This window comes from Carassius gibelio, chromosome B5, assembly GCF_023724105.1.
Source record: "Carassius gibelio isolate Cgi1373 ecotype wild population from Czech Republic chromosome B5, carGib1.2-hapl.c, whole genome shotgun sequence".
NCBI classification, from domain to species: Eukaryota; Metazoa; Chordata; class Actinopteri; order Cypriniformes; family Cyprinidae; genus Carassius; species Carassius gibelio.
The window spans coordinates 505,210-521,910 of NC_068400.1; the positions used below are offsets into that span (position 1 = coordinate 505,210).

The window sequence follows — 16,701 nt, forward strand, 5'->3', positions numbered from 1 at the left end:
CCACATTAAAAAAGTTAACAGCTTAAGTCATTTGTGGATTAATGCGTATTAGAGATGCGAACCGTTTAAAACGATTCAGTTCGATTTGGGGAACTGAATGATTCGTTCATGAACCGGATATCCAGACTGCTTTGATTTGAACTCTCACAACAGACATGGAAGAGAAGACAATGCTGAATAAAGTCGTTGTTTTTGCTATTTTTGGACCAAAATGCATTTTCGATGCTTCAAAAAATTCTAAGCGACCCTCTGATGTCACATGGAATACTTTGATGATGTTTTTCTTACCTTTCTGGAAATGGACAGTATTGAGAATGAGGAGTCACGTGCCGATTTGGGTTGATATGGGAGGGGTCTGAGCCAGTCGGCCCTGATGGAAGGATATGCTATCTGTTGCCAGGGGCAATGCCTTCAGAACTTCACAGAGGCGCGACTAAACATTTCAGAGCGCTTTCATTTTTGCGCATTTATTTTGTCAGCGGAACAGATCGAGACGGATCTACGAATACGCGAAAGAAAAGAAAGTAAAGCAATGCAAAAACATAAGGCGAAAGAAAGGGGACCTTACAGGAACAAGCTCACACCAAGCGCAAAACAGCGGTGTTTGGAGAAGCTCTCAGGCAGCTCCCTGCAGCGGCACAGAGACCTAAACAATTTACCTCAGTGCACACATATGGACATTGGGAATTATATTGTTTATGATGTAAGTCACTTTGCATTCACGCTGTTAATGGCTTAATCTAACCCGGACATTTACATCTCGCAATCACACATTTAACTACCCTAGCTAACCCAGAACTGGTTTGTCCACTTTGCAGCCCCCAACAAAAAAAACCTGGGACAGTATGTGTCATTGGGTTAAAATCAAATTATAACTAAACATACACAGCTTTAGCCTACATCAAAATATGTTGGAAACGTTTGTATACATTGAACATCTCGTTACAATCTAGTGTTCATTCGCAGTTAATTACTTTGCCATTTTGGTCAAGAAGTGCATTCTAAATGCAATGTAATTACAATATGCTAAAACGCATCTGAATAAACTTACTTTGGCCAGTACAACACTGTTTTCTTCACCTGCTGTAAATGGACCCAGCCACAGCAGAAAGCCTCGTAACTTTCCAAAGACTTGTGACTTTTAAACTCCTGCATTGTGTAGTAACGTAAACCAAAAAAATATATAATTCCCAATGTCCATATGTGTGCATGGAGGTAAATGGTCCAGGTCTCTGTGCTGCTGCAGGGAGCTCGTATGGGTCGATATTTTGTATGCTTGAGAGCTTCTCCAAATACCGCTGTTTTGCGCTTGGTGTAACCTAAAAAAAACTGTATTCCATCGTTCCTATGTTTTCCATATGTATCGTGTGGGGTACTGCAGCAGTTTTTAACGCAGCAGTAACTTCCAGGCATGGTAAAACAGTGCAGAATTGCGAGAACCTCCTCTTAACAACACATTTAAACAATCCTATTTCGCCGCCGGTATCCTTCCAATGTGGCGGATACTGTGATATCGAGGGAGGGGCTTTGTGCTATGACGACAACTTGTCATTCTCAATACCGTACACACAGCTTCAATGGAGGGACTGAGAGCTCTGGGACTAAATCGAAAATATCTTAAACTGTGTTCCGAAGATAAAAGGAGGTCTTACATGTTTGGAACAGCATAATAGTTATTAATGACATAATTTTCATTTTTGGGCGAACTAACCCTTTAAGCATGTCATTTGGAATTGTTAAGCTGATTTATTCTTTTTAGTTTTTACATACATTCTAAATCATAAACATCTTACAGACATTTTCTAATATGCTAATAAACATAAAAAAATAACAAAACTTTATATCATGGGGTCTTTACAAGTAAAAGTAAGAACACAAGCATTGTGTGCAAGTTATGCTCCTGAACAACCATCTTAATTGTAATGTAATCGGTCAAAAAAATAAAAATAAATTAAGAGCTATTGGCTTTGTGGTCAGGGATAATAGGCCAGAAAACAACCAATCATTTTGACCTGCCTAACATATGAACATGACACCCAACTTACATCTTTTATGTCACATGTTTGTGTCCAGGTAAAAACTTCATTTTCAGGTGGATAGATGGTGTGTTTTTGCCTCTCCTCAGCAACAAAAGACATTAACTGTGAAAGTTAAACACTATTGTATTACTCTTCATTTCAGAAAGTTGGAAATTAAATCAGTTCTTCATGTGTTAGATAGTTACTTACTAATTTAAAGTAGGGCTTTCCGAATTCTGCGCTGAGCGCTTTCATCCAGCTCTCTCCAATCCCGTTTGGTTCAGCTTGGTTTGCAGCGAGCCTTTCCAGAGCCGCCTTCTTGTTTTTGGATATCCGTTCAAGTTGCTCAGGACTCAGGGACAGTGGGGATGTAACATCGTCGCGCTCCAACTTTAGTTTTTTCTCCTGGGACAATATTTTAATATATTTGGTTGAACTCAGTGTTCGTTTGACAAAAATACCTGACATTTGTACATTTAAAAACCTAAGGCAAGCTATGGAAAACATTGCTTATAGGATGTTTTCTCAAAATGCATCGGAGTTGTGATGGACAATTTATAGCGTAAATTACATGCAAATGATACGATAATATTTAGCGATTTACCACGTGCTGCATTCGTGGTCATAATTCAAGAATCTTAGTTAACTTAAATACAACCAAGTTAAACTAACAGAAGTGAAATGGACGTTAAATTATTTCGTTTTCACGGACTCAACACATTTTCGCACTAAGTTGTTTGAAATAATCCGCACTCTACACTAGTAGTTTGTTTAGGCAAGTGACGTAAAACTACTTCCGGAAATGTGTAAATTTTAGCGGGAATGATAAAATAGCGAGGTTTCATTTAGAGACTATTCTATTTTGCTAAATAAATGACAACATGTTCAACTGATAAATAAAACACAGCCACTTTCATTCATAATTCCAGCGAAATGTGTAGGCATATCCAGTCACGTCAGAATAAAGCCTATTTTACTCACATGTTCTGTTGCATCCCCTAGGCATGTAAGTATCTCATTCAGATTTCTTTTTTTGGATACTGGCGAAAAAAACGAGGTGATACTTTTCTGTCCAATCATTTCCACAAATAAAATGATTATTTAAACGAAACAAACTTTAAAAGAACGATACTCTGGGTATAGACGCGTGATAGTGTTTGAAGGGCTGCTGTGCACTACACTACACTCCCGCCAGCTGGACGTCTGTGACGTAGATTACGTGAGGGCGGAACATGTGACAAGATAATGGTTGTTACACTGAAATCTTAAATGTTACTTTTGTGACTGCACACTTTATGTTAAATATAGATGGAAAAAGCTCTGTGACGATTGAACTTTTCTTTTTTTTTTTAAGTTGTTTGCCAAAACATGTGGAACCTACCTAGTTATGTTCCTCTCAGGGGGGAAATCTGAATAAAATTTCTAATATTTTTATTTATTGCAACTCAAACTCTTATATTCAGTTTGCTCTTGGTATATACAAAACTGCACATTTTAAGGTGAGAATCAGCTCTTTTGGTAGACAATAAATATGTCCACAATGGGCACAAAATAATAAATAAATAAATAAATAAATAAAATGTCAAAAACGAAGTTTAATGTTTAGCCTAATATAATTATTTTTCTAGCTTTTGTATTATTTTTTATTTATGTTGCTCTTATTGTAAGCCTAAATCGGTGTAGTTAGTATAATGTAGCCTAAGTTGATTTTGGCATAAATAATAATAATAAAAAGTTAGCATGATGTTGGATGGTTATCATGTTTTTGCACCTTTAATTTTGTTCTGTATCTTTTTTATATATGTTACTATTATTAATATAGCCTAATAATTATGATTATAATTTATTTGATAAGAGAGAATAGCACAACCAAATAGGAAAGAGATATCTAATAACGAAGAAAAGGGAAGAGAGATAGCGCTGCACCGTGAAAGAACCCTACAATGGACACAAGACAATATCGTATGAAAAGTAAAAGAGAGACATGTAACTATAACCACAGCGACACTGTGTGGTCACTGGTGAAACAAACATCAGCAAAACCCGTAACCAAATGATCTTCATATCTCCCAACATAGTTTAATTGTTTTCTCAAATGTGATCATAATTGTCAAAATTCTGTGAGTATGATTAAACACATATAACATATTCTGCCACGGAATACCATACAGGCCTATTGAAGTTGTAGGCTAACATATACTTTTTTTTCCCTCACACACACAAAACATTTACATTCTTGTTCACTCCCATTGTTTTCCACATATTGAGCAGCACATACAGAAGAAAAAGTTTTACTATTTTGAACGACGGTAAGGCTACCAAAAATAGGCTTTTTCACACAAATTTAAAATGGAACAAAAATAGATAGCTTAGTGTTCAAAGCGGAAATGAAAATTATTTAGCACTTCTGTTATAACAGATGTTGTTAGAAAATAAAAGACTACAATTATAACTCATTAAAATAATTAAAGATTAATCTTTACATCTAAAAAAAATGTGTAGCGTAGACTACTCAAGCCACTTGGTTTGATATTCTACAGGCTATTTATAATTCAGGTGTGGTTTAAATAGGCTAATTTCCTTCTGTAAAAATTTAAGAAAAAAAAAAAAAAGATACAAATACATAAAACAGGCAGTCCCTTATAGAAGAAAAACAGTAAAGCGAGGAGCAATAATCAGAGGGCAATGTTGAAGGTATAAATGTGTTAAACAAACAAACAAAAATAAAAAACACCCCAAGATTGAACGCTTAACTTGAATAAAACACTTCAAAATTATTCAGTTCTTAACGAAACATTTGAGTGCATTTTATGCGTTTAGGTGTCTGTATTGTTGTTGGTGGTGCTGTTTTATCCTCTGAAAAAATACAAATAAAAAAGCTTCTTTCAGAGCTGACGTCCTCGTGCTGGCCCTTTCTGATGTTGTCCTTCAGTAGCCTATCCGATAGTTCATTTGCCTGGTGTGTTTGTGTTTCAGCAGCCTAATAGGCTGTACTTGTCGCTGTCAATAGGCTTTTGATATCGAAGCGTCTGAAATGGCCTATGTGTATTCTACATGTATTGGACTAAATTATATAACAGAAGGGGTCAGAATTTAATTGAAATTATCGGAAAGAGATCATCTTTACACAAAATGTCGCACATAGACATATTAGCCTAAATTAAGGTGGTTTAAAAAAAAAAAAAAGAATTTTGACCTGAAAGTGATGGAGCCTCATGCCGACAAAGTTAAAAAACGCACAGATTATTAAAGTAATCTCTGGTTTAGATTACTGTTCATTCGTCGTAGGCTACACTGCTCTTAATCCGAACAAGTAATATCATCCAGATAATAATATGTCCCTGGATATTACAAATCGCATCAAGAATAGGTACTGTAAGATAGATAGATAGATAGATAGATAGATAGATAGATAGATAGATAGATAGATAGATAGATAGATAGATAGATAGATAGATAGATAGATAGATAGATAGATTTTTAATCATTTTGAACTTAATTTCGAATTTGAACTTAATGATTGATGAAGATAAATTTAGCAGAAATCACTTTTTCCCCCCACAAATTATTCCCGTTTTATTATAGGTGTTCATCTTCAAGAATTTAAGTGATCTCTTATTTTGTACGCTGTTTTATAGCCAATTGCTTTGTTTAGGCTACTTCACGTTGCTAACGCGTAATTATTTAAAATGTTCCACATAATTGTATTAATTTAATTTAATTTTATATAATATTTATATAAACGTGCATTGAAACAACTTGATCGAACACCTTCAACTTTTTCTGTGAACAAATCTTCGACATCCTTTCATGTGAGACAGAAACAGGCAGGTGAAGTATGTGGTTATTTGCCTGATAAAAGATCTGTGATAGACAGCTGCGCCCATCAGACAGAATCTGAATCTCTGCTTTCCCGTCGACGCGGCAGATATAGGAGATGGCTATACGAAGTTGCCAGACATGTAGAAGGATTATCTTAGTGCGGGTGGGGGATCAAAGTTTTATTATTATTATTCTATTATTTAAACTGTCGCTGTGCCAGCGACGACACCTTGAAGTGCGATATGAGCGTATGGGTGTGAAAAGGGAAGAGTATAAAGTAGGTGGGTTTAAATGCTCTATGAAACCCATCAGCGTTGGACTTGGGTCAGGACTGGAGATTCGGGAGAGAGCGCGCTTCACTAAACTTCTGTTTTAGAATTAAGGACTATGGCATTATTTTATGATCAATCGTTCGATTTGGTTCAAAAAATAAGCGTGGAGACAGAAAGAGATTTTATCTTCAACACAAACATGGTCCAAATTACAGGTGAGAATATAACGTTTGAACACATTACGCATTTTGGATTGATTTAGGCTACGTTGGATAATGGAATTCTCATTCGTTTTTTATTATCAATTGTTCTTATTTTTATTTTCGCCTATTTATATTTTAAAAACGAATCTAAAATGCACGTTCTATATAAGAACATTTACGACAAAAAAATCTTGTAAAACATTTTTTTACTATTCTAGTCGATATTTAGTCGATCCTATTCCCACTGTGTGTGTATTTTCTGACAGCATTTTTCTAACTTTGATCTTTAGGTGTAACAACTAAGCATTCGTTGTCTTCTCCTGAACTCGAAAAAACCTACCATGCTGAAGGGCAAAGAAAAAGAAAGAGGACGATTTTTAGCCGCGCTCAATTGTCAGAATTAGAGCGCGCTTTCATGATTACGCCATATCCAGACATCACTATGCGAGAACGACTGGCTGCACTCACATTACTTCCAGAAAGCAAAATTCAGGTAATAAGACTAGAAAATAAATGTATTTTTATTATATTATTTTGTCTTGATTTTACATTTTATTCCTTACATTTATTCCTATTCCTTTGCAGGTGTGGTTCCAAAACAGACGAGCTCGATGTATGAAAAGCAAGAAGCTGACTACATCAGTTAGGAGAAGTCCAGGCAGGGAAGTGAGTTCTAACTCTATACCTGTAGCAGCTTTTCCAGCGACCCATCTTGATTTAAACCCAGAACAAAATTCTGGCTTTCCAGAACAAAGAGAAAGACCAGAGGCCAACAGAGGCCTGCGTCACCATCAGGAAAGCCTTAGACCAGTTCTGAGTCCCTGGTCTCAAAACCTTCCGCATCCAATGCCACCCCGTCCAGACATTTCTCCAGACCTACCTGGAGTTCTACAGTGGGCCAACAGACACTCTGAAACACCTGGAGTGTCATCTTTTTCCAATTGCCCATCAGACAGGTTGGCTCAATATTCATTCCAAAACCAGTCAAGCAGTCACTGGCAGATTAACTGCTTTTCATCTCACCCTGACAGTTTTTCTGGACATAAGTTGTCTTACTGTACTGCCAATCAGGCCATATATTCTTCCATGTCTGTGGACCAAATGATTCCTACACATCAAACCAGTTTGGAGGACGCACTACAGAGACAAGCTCTGGCACATTACCCTCAGACCTCATTGGGAGATATCTCTGACCTCATATACAAAGCAGCTGTAGTTACCAATCTGGAAGACTACTAATACAGTAGTTAATAGCTTACACTTTATTTATTGTTACATAAACACTATTGTAAAATAATCTCTCTGAGGAACCAATTGACGTGTCATTAAGGTAGGTAATATGTGTTAATAAAACATGTTACCTTCCTTCCTTCCTTCCTTTTTTTTTGATATCATAAAACTCTAGTTAAGGGTTGTCCAAATAGATTGTGAAAATGTTGCTATTATTGTTATAGTCTGTCACCTGCTACAACAACAACAAAAAAGGTTGTTTCCTTATCCGTTTTTGATTTAATAACATAATTTTGGTTTTGGAGAGTATGTCTTTCGGTGGGTGTGAAGGGAAAAGTTTCCTCTGTATTCTCTTTTTAGTAAGATATTCACATGGTGTGCATTGATATTTATGTAAATTAATCACTAAATAATCTATTTATTTACATTCATGGTTTACACAATCAAAATTATTTACCCGATTAAAGGTATCTTTCTAATAAAAAAAAAACGTCATGTGTGGCATTACATTTGTATCAAAAAGAATTAGACAATACCAATTTTCCATAAGAAAGCATCTTATTTTTTTTTTGCAAAAGAACTATTAACTAATACACAAATGTACTAATACACAAATCAGTTTCAACTAATCTTTTATTCATAACATCAAAAGCATTGGGGGTTTTAATATGGAACAATCCTATATAATATAAAATGTGTTGCAGTAGCAGGATATGGTAATGAAATCTAAATTACACCTCACCAGAACAAAAACAAAACCTGAGAATATACAATAAATAGAAAAACAAAACAATAAATGAAAGATAAAAACAATTTAAAACCTCAGGGCTCATGTTTTATCAGCTTATGGGTCTTAGATTACATTTGGATTTGAAGATCCAAACAGAATATTACTATCGAAGTAATTATGGTGAAAATAGCAGGGACCTCCCAGGTTTCCACTGACCTACTGGACACTGATCTTTATGTATCATAATCATCTCCACAGCAAAATAATCTTCAAATAAAATATAATAAATTCTCATAATCCGAGTGTCAAATCTACAGTCATACTCTGTTTTGTGTGTCAGCTTGTATGTGTGTGTTCCTGATGTAACTACATCCTTTAATCCAGGGGATGATATTGAAGGGATAAGTGCTTATTTTGTTAGAAACAAAACAGGAAATATAATAATAATCATATACAGGCTGATCAATACACAATGTTAGGTGATCTATCTATCTACCTCTCTAACTGTCTGTATAATTCTTTAACTCCTTCAAGCCATTTCTCCTCTAGTTGTAACTGCACTCACTCAATTAACATATCCCCTCACACTGGTGTTTCCCCTTAGCATTTAGACAGGCTCGTATTACCCCACTACTTAAGAAGCCCACTCTTAAACCATCTTTTTTTTAGAGAACTACAGACTGATTTCCCTTCATTTCATTGCAAAAAACACCTGAACGAGCTGTGTTCAACCAAGTTTCTGGCTTTCTCACACAGAACAACCTCCTCGACAGCAACCAGTCTGATTTCAGAAGTGGTCATTCATCCGAGTCTTGCTCTCAGTTCGATTCATTTCAATTAAAGTTTATTTGTATAGTGCTTTTCACGATACCAATTGTTGCAAAGCAGCTTTACAGAAAATATTAAGTTTCTACATTTAGGAGTAGATTATTAGTGGTGACTATGTCAAAAAGGTACAGTAAGAATCATGCAGTTAATTACAAATTATATATAATCAAACAGACAGTGAACACTCTTAACTGCAATGACTATATGTTGTGAATAAACTCTGCGATTGCGAATTAAATTTAGCATCATCTAAGGCCTTCTGGGGGGGTTGGCATAATCTATTCTCAGGAGTTCAGTTATCTCAGATCTTCATACAGGATGGATTCAGACTGAAGATTGTGTAATTTGCCTCAGGATTCAAGTCCCATGGCAGAAACAGAGAAGCAGAAAGAGATTAAAATTGCTTAGATAATTTAGAAGTTTTATCTGGACTGAATATCATCAGCACAACAAAGGAAACTAATCCTGTATTTTCTAATAATTTTACCAAGGGGCAACATGTTTATTGAAAATAGCAGAGGGCCTAGGACAGATCCTTGCAGCACTCCATACTTTACTCATGATAATTAAGATGATTCCCCATGTAAATAGAAAAGGTGATAATGATCGGACAGGTAGGATCTTAAAGGGTTAGTTCACCCAAAAATCTAAATTATGTCATTAATAACTCACCCTCATGTCGTTCCAAACCCGTGAGACCTCTGTTCATCTTCGGAACACAGTTTAAGATATTTTAGATTTAGTCAGAGAGATCTTAACGAAATATTGACTCATTCTCGAGTCATGAACCGGTTGCATCGGTTTTTGGATCACCAGTAGTTTATTTGGACAGTTTGATTCAGTAAACCAGTTGAAGAAAACGGTCCACCGATTCTTTTGCGCTCAACGTATTGATGTAATTTGCGATGATTGCCCTTGATTCAAGCCTTCAGTTAACCCGCGGTCATAACATTAGCACAGAATCAGTTCAGAATCAATCAACAACAAAAAAAACTGTTCAGTTCAGACGCTCTGTGTGTTATTCTGCTTCGCACTGAAAAGTCAAAATTGTTAAAAACAAAGTGACTGTGAATGAGTGAGTCACTGAGATTCAACCAGTTCATTCAAACGACTGATTAATTCAGAAACAAAGCATTTGACTGTCTTAATAAGTGAACCAGTTATTCAACCAAATTGGTCCAAAAGCTGATTCATTCAATAAGTAAACACCATCCATTGCTCAAAGACGCAAAACAGTGCTGCGATTTTTGTTTGGAACTATTTTCATTAGCAAAATTGAGCAAAAACAAGCAATATTATGTCAACAATGTAAGTCACTTATTGCTTTACTTAACTTGTATAAAATTATTATTAAATATGTTCATGTTGATATCTGCAAAAAAAAAAAAAACTGTATTCTTTGTGTGATATAGATTAAGTTAACTATATTAAATTATATAAATATAAAAGGCATACAGAAGCATTTTTTGGCCATCTACAATTTAGAATGTCTGGAATTTTGAGTTTTAATAGACTAATAAATCAACGTGCTTGCACTCTGTGATTGATTTGGTGATATTTGGGGTTAGATCTCTGCCACAATTCTGTGTGCAAAAGATCATATTTTGAGCACACACAAGTGCATTTTGCATACGTGTGATCTGAGTTTTGTTGAGAAAATGTTTATCTAGCAAAGAAAAAAGTATTTAGAGCGCATTCATTTTATAAATAAATTTATTAATTTTGGATTTTAAATAAGTTTTTGGATGTGTGCAGACCTTCTCTTTTGTGCATGCAATGTTTCACTAGCTTGCTCCCTTAATGCCTGCCTTCAGTGCTCTCTAAATGCTCAACACAACCCAGTGTTACAATATGTCATAATTCCAGCCAATCAGAGATGAGGCTACTAAATTCTGATTGGCTGCCTTGACAACCATTCACAACATTCCTTGCATTAATGATAACAGTGGAAGAGGGAAAATACAGTGCATGCATAATTATTATGCTATTTGATAGTCTGATTATGTATTTTTTTTTTCTTCATTTACCAATTCCAAACAACATCAATCTTAATAACTACCATTAATCTTGTATTTAGTTACTTATAACCGATAATTGTTTCATGAACAATTGTTTATGTTCAGTTTTGCATAATTATTAAGCAGGTCATCTTCTACAGATATAACCTCGAGATGGACTAAAAATGAAATCCCAAAACTTACTGCCAGATTCTTCTGGTCCTTCAAGAGTCACTCTCAACTTTTTTTTTTTTTTTAATAAACTTCTTTGACATTCCTCTTTCAGATGAACACGTTCAGAGTTATCTTCGACACTGTCCTGACTGTTCCAATCTGTATAATTGCAGTGAATGGTGCCCTTGTTTCTGAATCTGAAAAAAAAAGTATCCATACATCCATCATAAAACTACTCCACACAACTCTAGTGTGTAGACACACTCTTGCAGTTTAAATCTAGACCCATCTCTTTAACCTGGCTTACACATAACATATGAATATGCTTTTAATATCCAAATCCGTTAAAGGATTTTTAGGCTGCATTAATTAGGTAAACCGGAACCGGGAACACTTCCCATAACACCCTGTTTGCTACATCACTAGAAGTATGGCATCTACGCTAATATTTGTCTGTTTCTCTCTTATTCCGAGGTCACTGTAGCCACCAGATCCAGTCTGTATCCAGATCAGAGGGTCACTGCAGTCACCCAGATCCAGTACGTATCCAGACCAGATGGTGGATCAGCACCTAGAAAGGACCTCTACTCCCCTGAAAGACAGCGGAGACCAGGACAACTAGAGTCCCAGATACAGATCCCCTGTAAAGACCTTGTCTCAGAGGAGCACCAGGACAAGACCGCAGGAAACAGATGATTATTCTGCACAATCTGACTTTGTTGCAGCCTGGAATTGAACTGCTGGTTTCGTCTGGTCAGAGGAGAACTGGCCCCCCAACTGAGCCTGGTTTCTCCCAAGGTTTTTTCTCTCCATTCTGTCATCGATGGAGTTTCGTGTCCTTGCCGCTTTTGCCTCTGGCTTGCTTAGTTGGGGTCACTTCATCTACAGCGATATCGTTTACTTGATTGCAAATAAATCCACAGACACTATTTAACTGAACAGAGATGACATCACTGAATTCAATGATGAACTGCCTTTAACTATTGCCTTTAACATTTTGCATTATTGACACACTGTTTTCCTTATGAATATTGTTCAGTTGCTTTGACGCAATGCATTTTGTTTAAAGCGCTATATAAATAAAGGTGACTTGACTTGACTTAAAGGCCTTCTGAAGCGAAACAATGTGTTGGTATAACAATTATGTAGTTTCTTAAAACTTTATAAACTGTAATGTACAGCTTCTGGTTGCTCAAGCAGGCACTTTCACAACAACGTGGTTGAGCATATGAAGTAGGTGTAATGAAAGGCGCAACACAAGGTCCAGGGAGATTTAACACCATGATAATTAGATTATATACACCCTGGAACTGTGTGGAGTACTTTTATGATGGATGGATGGATGGATACTATTTTTCCGGATTCACAAACAAGGGCACCATTCACTGCAATATTACAATTTGGAACAGGCAGGACAATGTTGAATATAACTCCGAATGTATTTGTCTGAAAGAGGAATGTCAGACAGGCCTAGGATGCCCTGAGGGTGAGTAAATCTTGGATTAATTTTCATTTTTGGTGAATTTTTCCTTTAACATGCATCTTTTCTTATACACATGTTTTTGACTGACCCTGCTGACACACTGAGCTTTTTGCTGTCCTTTGGTTATGCATTAACTTTGCAATTTCTAGTATTGCATTAGTTTTGAATACTTTCTTCTTTGAGGGACAAATATTTTCTCCACAAAACTCAGTTCGCGCAAGTGCAAAATGCAGAATTGTGGCAGAGATCTAATCCCACAGTGATATAGCCTAATTGATAGTGTCAGATCGCACATCATTTCAACAACACTTACCATATTATTGCAGACGATGCTATATCGCACACCCCAGACTCATTTTGAGTGGAAAATGAATTGTCCAGGGTTGTGCGCGCACTTGTTTGCATATGAGCAAAGGTGTTTTTTAGAAGTCTAATTTGAAAACTCCAGACCACTGATTTGTCAAACCTGCTTTCCTTCAGTCCGTGTTCCTTTTGACCTCTGACTGTTTTGTAGTAAGTAATGAATATGCTTAAGTAGCACCTCACTGCAGAACACAAAATCGAGGAGGTGTGGTTTGATCCACATCTAGAGGTTGGAGATTGGTAGGTTTAGGGGTGTACAGTATATGGGTGGGTTAAGGCGGTGGAAGGAGCTGGATCTGGATCCAACCGTGCACCCTGGAACTTGCATTCTGCAGTGAGGACCATCTCATCTGTTTCGGGGAGAAAGTATCGGAGTTTTAATTATGAAATGTAGTTGAGTAAAATTAAAAGGTGGCTGAAACATAAAAACTCACAAAACTTCACACCTCTCTTTATCTCTGTGTACTGGTTACCAGTTGCAGCTTGCATCAAATTCAATAAATTGATGCATGCTCTTAGAACACTTTTTTTAAACCACTTTCCAGAATGTTCTCATTCACTCTTCCTTGCTGTGAAAATGATCTTCTTAAGCCCATCCAGAATCCCTGACAACATTCAAGTGACATCTGAAAACTTAAGCACTTAACTGCATCCTACTGAGAAAGAAAACCTTTCTAAATCTCTGAAACTTTGCATTATGAGCACTTCTCATGTTTATTTGCTCTTTATGATGAATCACTTGTTGTACTGCTCATTTGCATGTCACTTTGGATAACAGCATTTGCTAAACAAATAAATGTATGTATTACTCTGTTTCTATAACATAACATAAATGTCATAAATGTAAACTAACATAAATATTAGTGTGTATACCTTAAGGGTTAGTTCACCCAAAAAGGAAAATTATGTCATTAATGAAACCCGTAAGACCTCTGTTCATCTTCGGAACACAGTTTAAGATATTTTAGATTTAGTCCGATTTAGAGCTAGAGATTTAGAGCTTTCTGTCCCTCCATTGAAATTGTAAAGTCAAGTCTAGTCAAGTCTAGTCAAGTCTGCTTTATTGCCAATTCTTCCACATGAACAGTACATACATACAGAGAATTGAAATTGTGTTACTCTCAGACCCCCGGTGCATACAGATAACATTAACAGTAGAACCTAAAAATCTAGATCAAATATAAAATTTAACAAACAACTATACAATAAGGGAATGCAATAATGACATAATAAAATTTAAAATAAAGTTAAATAAAGCAGCGCAAGGCACATGGCAGATAGAGTGCAAATCAGTAAAGTGAACAAACAGTGCAGATAAAAGATTTTTAGTGCAAAAAAGAAGCTTATTCAGTCTGATAAATTGACAAAGGGCTTATTTTATTTAACTGACTGATGAGGTAGTAGAATGACATCAGTTCCATGGTGAATGAGGTAGTGAGCAGACCAATGCTGCACAAAGTGACTGGGGTGGGGGCAAGTTCGGGAGCAAGTTCAGCTTCCTGACAGCCTGGTGGAAGTTGCTGTCCTTCAGTCTGCTGGTCCTGGCCTGGAGACTCCGCAGTCTCCTCCCTGATGGCAGCAGACTGAAGAAGCTGTGTGACGGGTGGGTGGGATCACCTGCGATGTAGAGGGCTTTGCGAGTGAGACGGGTTTCATAAATGTCGTGGAGGGAGGGGAGAGAGACACCAATGATCTTCTCAGCTGCTCTCACTATGCGTTGCAGAGTATTTCGGTCATACCACACAGTCAAAGTCAAAGTCACCTTTATTTATATAGCGCTTTAAACAAAATACATTGCGTCAAAGCACTGAACAACATTCATTAGGAAAACAGTGTGTCAATAATGCAAAATGATAGTTAAAGGCAGTTCATCATTGAATTCAGTGATGTCATCATCTCTGTTCAGTTAAATAGTGTCTGTGCATTTATTTGCAATCAAGTCAACGATATCGCTGTAGATGAAGTGACCCCAACTAAGCAAGCCAGAGGTGACAGCGGCAAGGAATCGAAACTCCATCGGTGACAGAATGGAGAAAAAAACCTTGGGAGAAACCAGGCTCAGTTAGGGGGGCCAGTTCTCCTCTGATCAGACAAAACCAGTAGTTCAATTCCAGGATGCAGCAAAGTCAGATTGTGCAGAAGAATCATCTGTTTCCTGTGGTCTTGTCCTGGTGGTCCTCTGAGACAAGGTCTTTACAGGGAATCTGTATCCTGGGGCTCTAGTTGTCCTGGTCTCCGCTGTCTTTCAGGGGAATAGAGGTCCTTTCTAGGTGCTGATCCACCATCTGGTCTGGATATGTACTGGATCCGGGTGACTGCAGTGACCCTCTGATCTGGACACAGACTGGATCTGGTGGCCACGGTGACCTCGGAACAAGAGAGAAACAGACAAATATTAGCGTAGATGCCATTCTTCTAATGATGTAGCAAGTACATAGGGTGTTTTGTTAAGTGTTTCCGGTTTACCTAATTAATGCAGCCTAAAAATCCTTTAACGGATTTGGATATTAAAAGCATATTAGTATTTTATGTGTATGCCAGGTTAAAGAGATGGGTCTTTAATCTAGATTTAAACTGCAAGAGTGTGTCTGCCTCCCGAACAATGTTAGGTAGGTTATTCCAGAGTTTAGGCGCCAAATAGGAAAAGGATCTGCCACCCGCAGTTCATTTTGATATTCTAGGTATGATCAAATTGTGAGTTTTGAGAACGTAGCGGACGTAGAGGAGTATAATGTAAAAGGAGCTCATTCAAATACTGAGGTGCTAAACCATTCAGGGCTTTATAAGTAATAAGCAATATTTTAAAATGTATACAATGTTTGATAGGGAGCCAGTGCAGCGATGACAGGACCGGGCTAATATGGTCATACTTCCTGGTTCTAGTAAGAACTCTTGCTGCTACATTTTGGACTAGCTGTAGTTTGTTTACTAAGCATGCAGAACAACCACCCAATAAAGCATTACAATAATCTAACCTTGAGGTCATAAATGCATGGATTAACATTTCTGCATTTGACATTAAGAGCATCGGCCATAATTTAGATATATTTTTGAGATGGAAAAATGCAGTTTTGCAAATGCTAGAAACGTGGCTTTCTAAGGAAAGATTGCGATCAAATAGCACAACTGATGACAAAGAATTGACAGAGCAACCATCAAGTCTTAGGCAGTGTTCTAGGTTATTACAAGCGGAGTTTTTAGGTCCTATAATTAACACTTCTGTTTTTTCTGAACTTTTTTGAGAAATTACTCGTCATCCAGTTTTTTATATCGACTATGCATTCCATTAGTTTTTCAAATTGGTGTGTTTCACCGGGCCGCAAAGAAATATAGAGCTGGGTATCATCAGCATAACAGTGAAAGCTAACACCATGTTTCCTGATGATATCTCCCAAGGGTAACATATAAAGTGTGAAGAGTAGCGGCCCTAGTACTGAGCCTTGAGGTACTCCATACTGCACTTGTGATCTATATGATACATCTTCATTCACTGCTACGAACGGATGGCGGTCATATAAGTACGATTTAAACCATGCTAATGCACTTCCACTGATGCCAACAAAGTTTTCAAGTCTATGAAA

At 36.9% G+C, this 16,701-nt stretch overlaps 2 protein-coding genes across 5 annotated transcripts in view; one reads left to right on the forward strand and one right to left on the reverse strand.

The window, feature by feature from the left end:
• Positions 1–3,244, reverse strand: part of LOC127957830 (uracil-DNA glycosylase-like) — an 11,647-nt gene extending 8,403 nt beyond the window's left edge. Inside the window, exons 1-3 of one of the 4 annotated variants that reach the window (XM_052556532.1) lie at positions 3,000–3,244; positions 2,229–2,423; positions 2,046–2,141 (exon numbers count right to left, since the gene is read on the reverse strand). In XM_052556532.1, coding sequence (XP_052412492.1) covers positions 2,046–2,141; positions 2,229–2,423; positions 3,000–3,098 — 390 coding nt within the window. In that variant the 5' untranslated portion in view covers positions 3,099–3,244. Of the gene's footprint in view, positions 1–2,045; positions 2,142–2,228; positions 2,541–2,622; positions 2,650–2,999 lie in introns of those variants that run through there. The other 3 variants (XM_052556534.1, XM_052556535.1, XM_052556533.1) reach the window with 3 other exon arrangements.
• A 2,983-nt stretch (positions 3,245–6,227) lies between these two features.
• LOC127957831 (homeobox protein SEBOX-like) lies at positions 6,228–7,997 on the forward strand. The gene is made up of 3 exons (XM_052556536.1): positions 6,228–6,327; positions 6,606–6,808; positions 6,901–7,997. Exons 1-3 carry the CDS (start codon positions 6,228–6,230, stop codon positions 7,552–7,554), a joined length of 957 nt encoding a protein of 318 aa, XP_052412496.1. The 3' UTR covers positions 7,555–7,997.
• Positions 7,998–16,701: the final 8,704 nt, after the last annotated feature.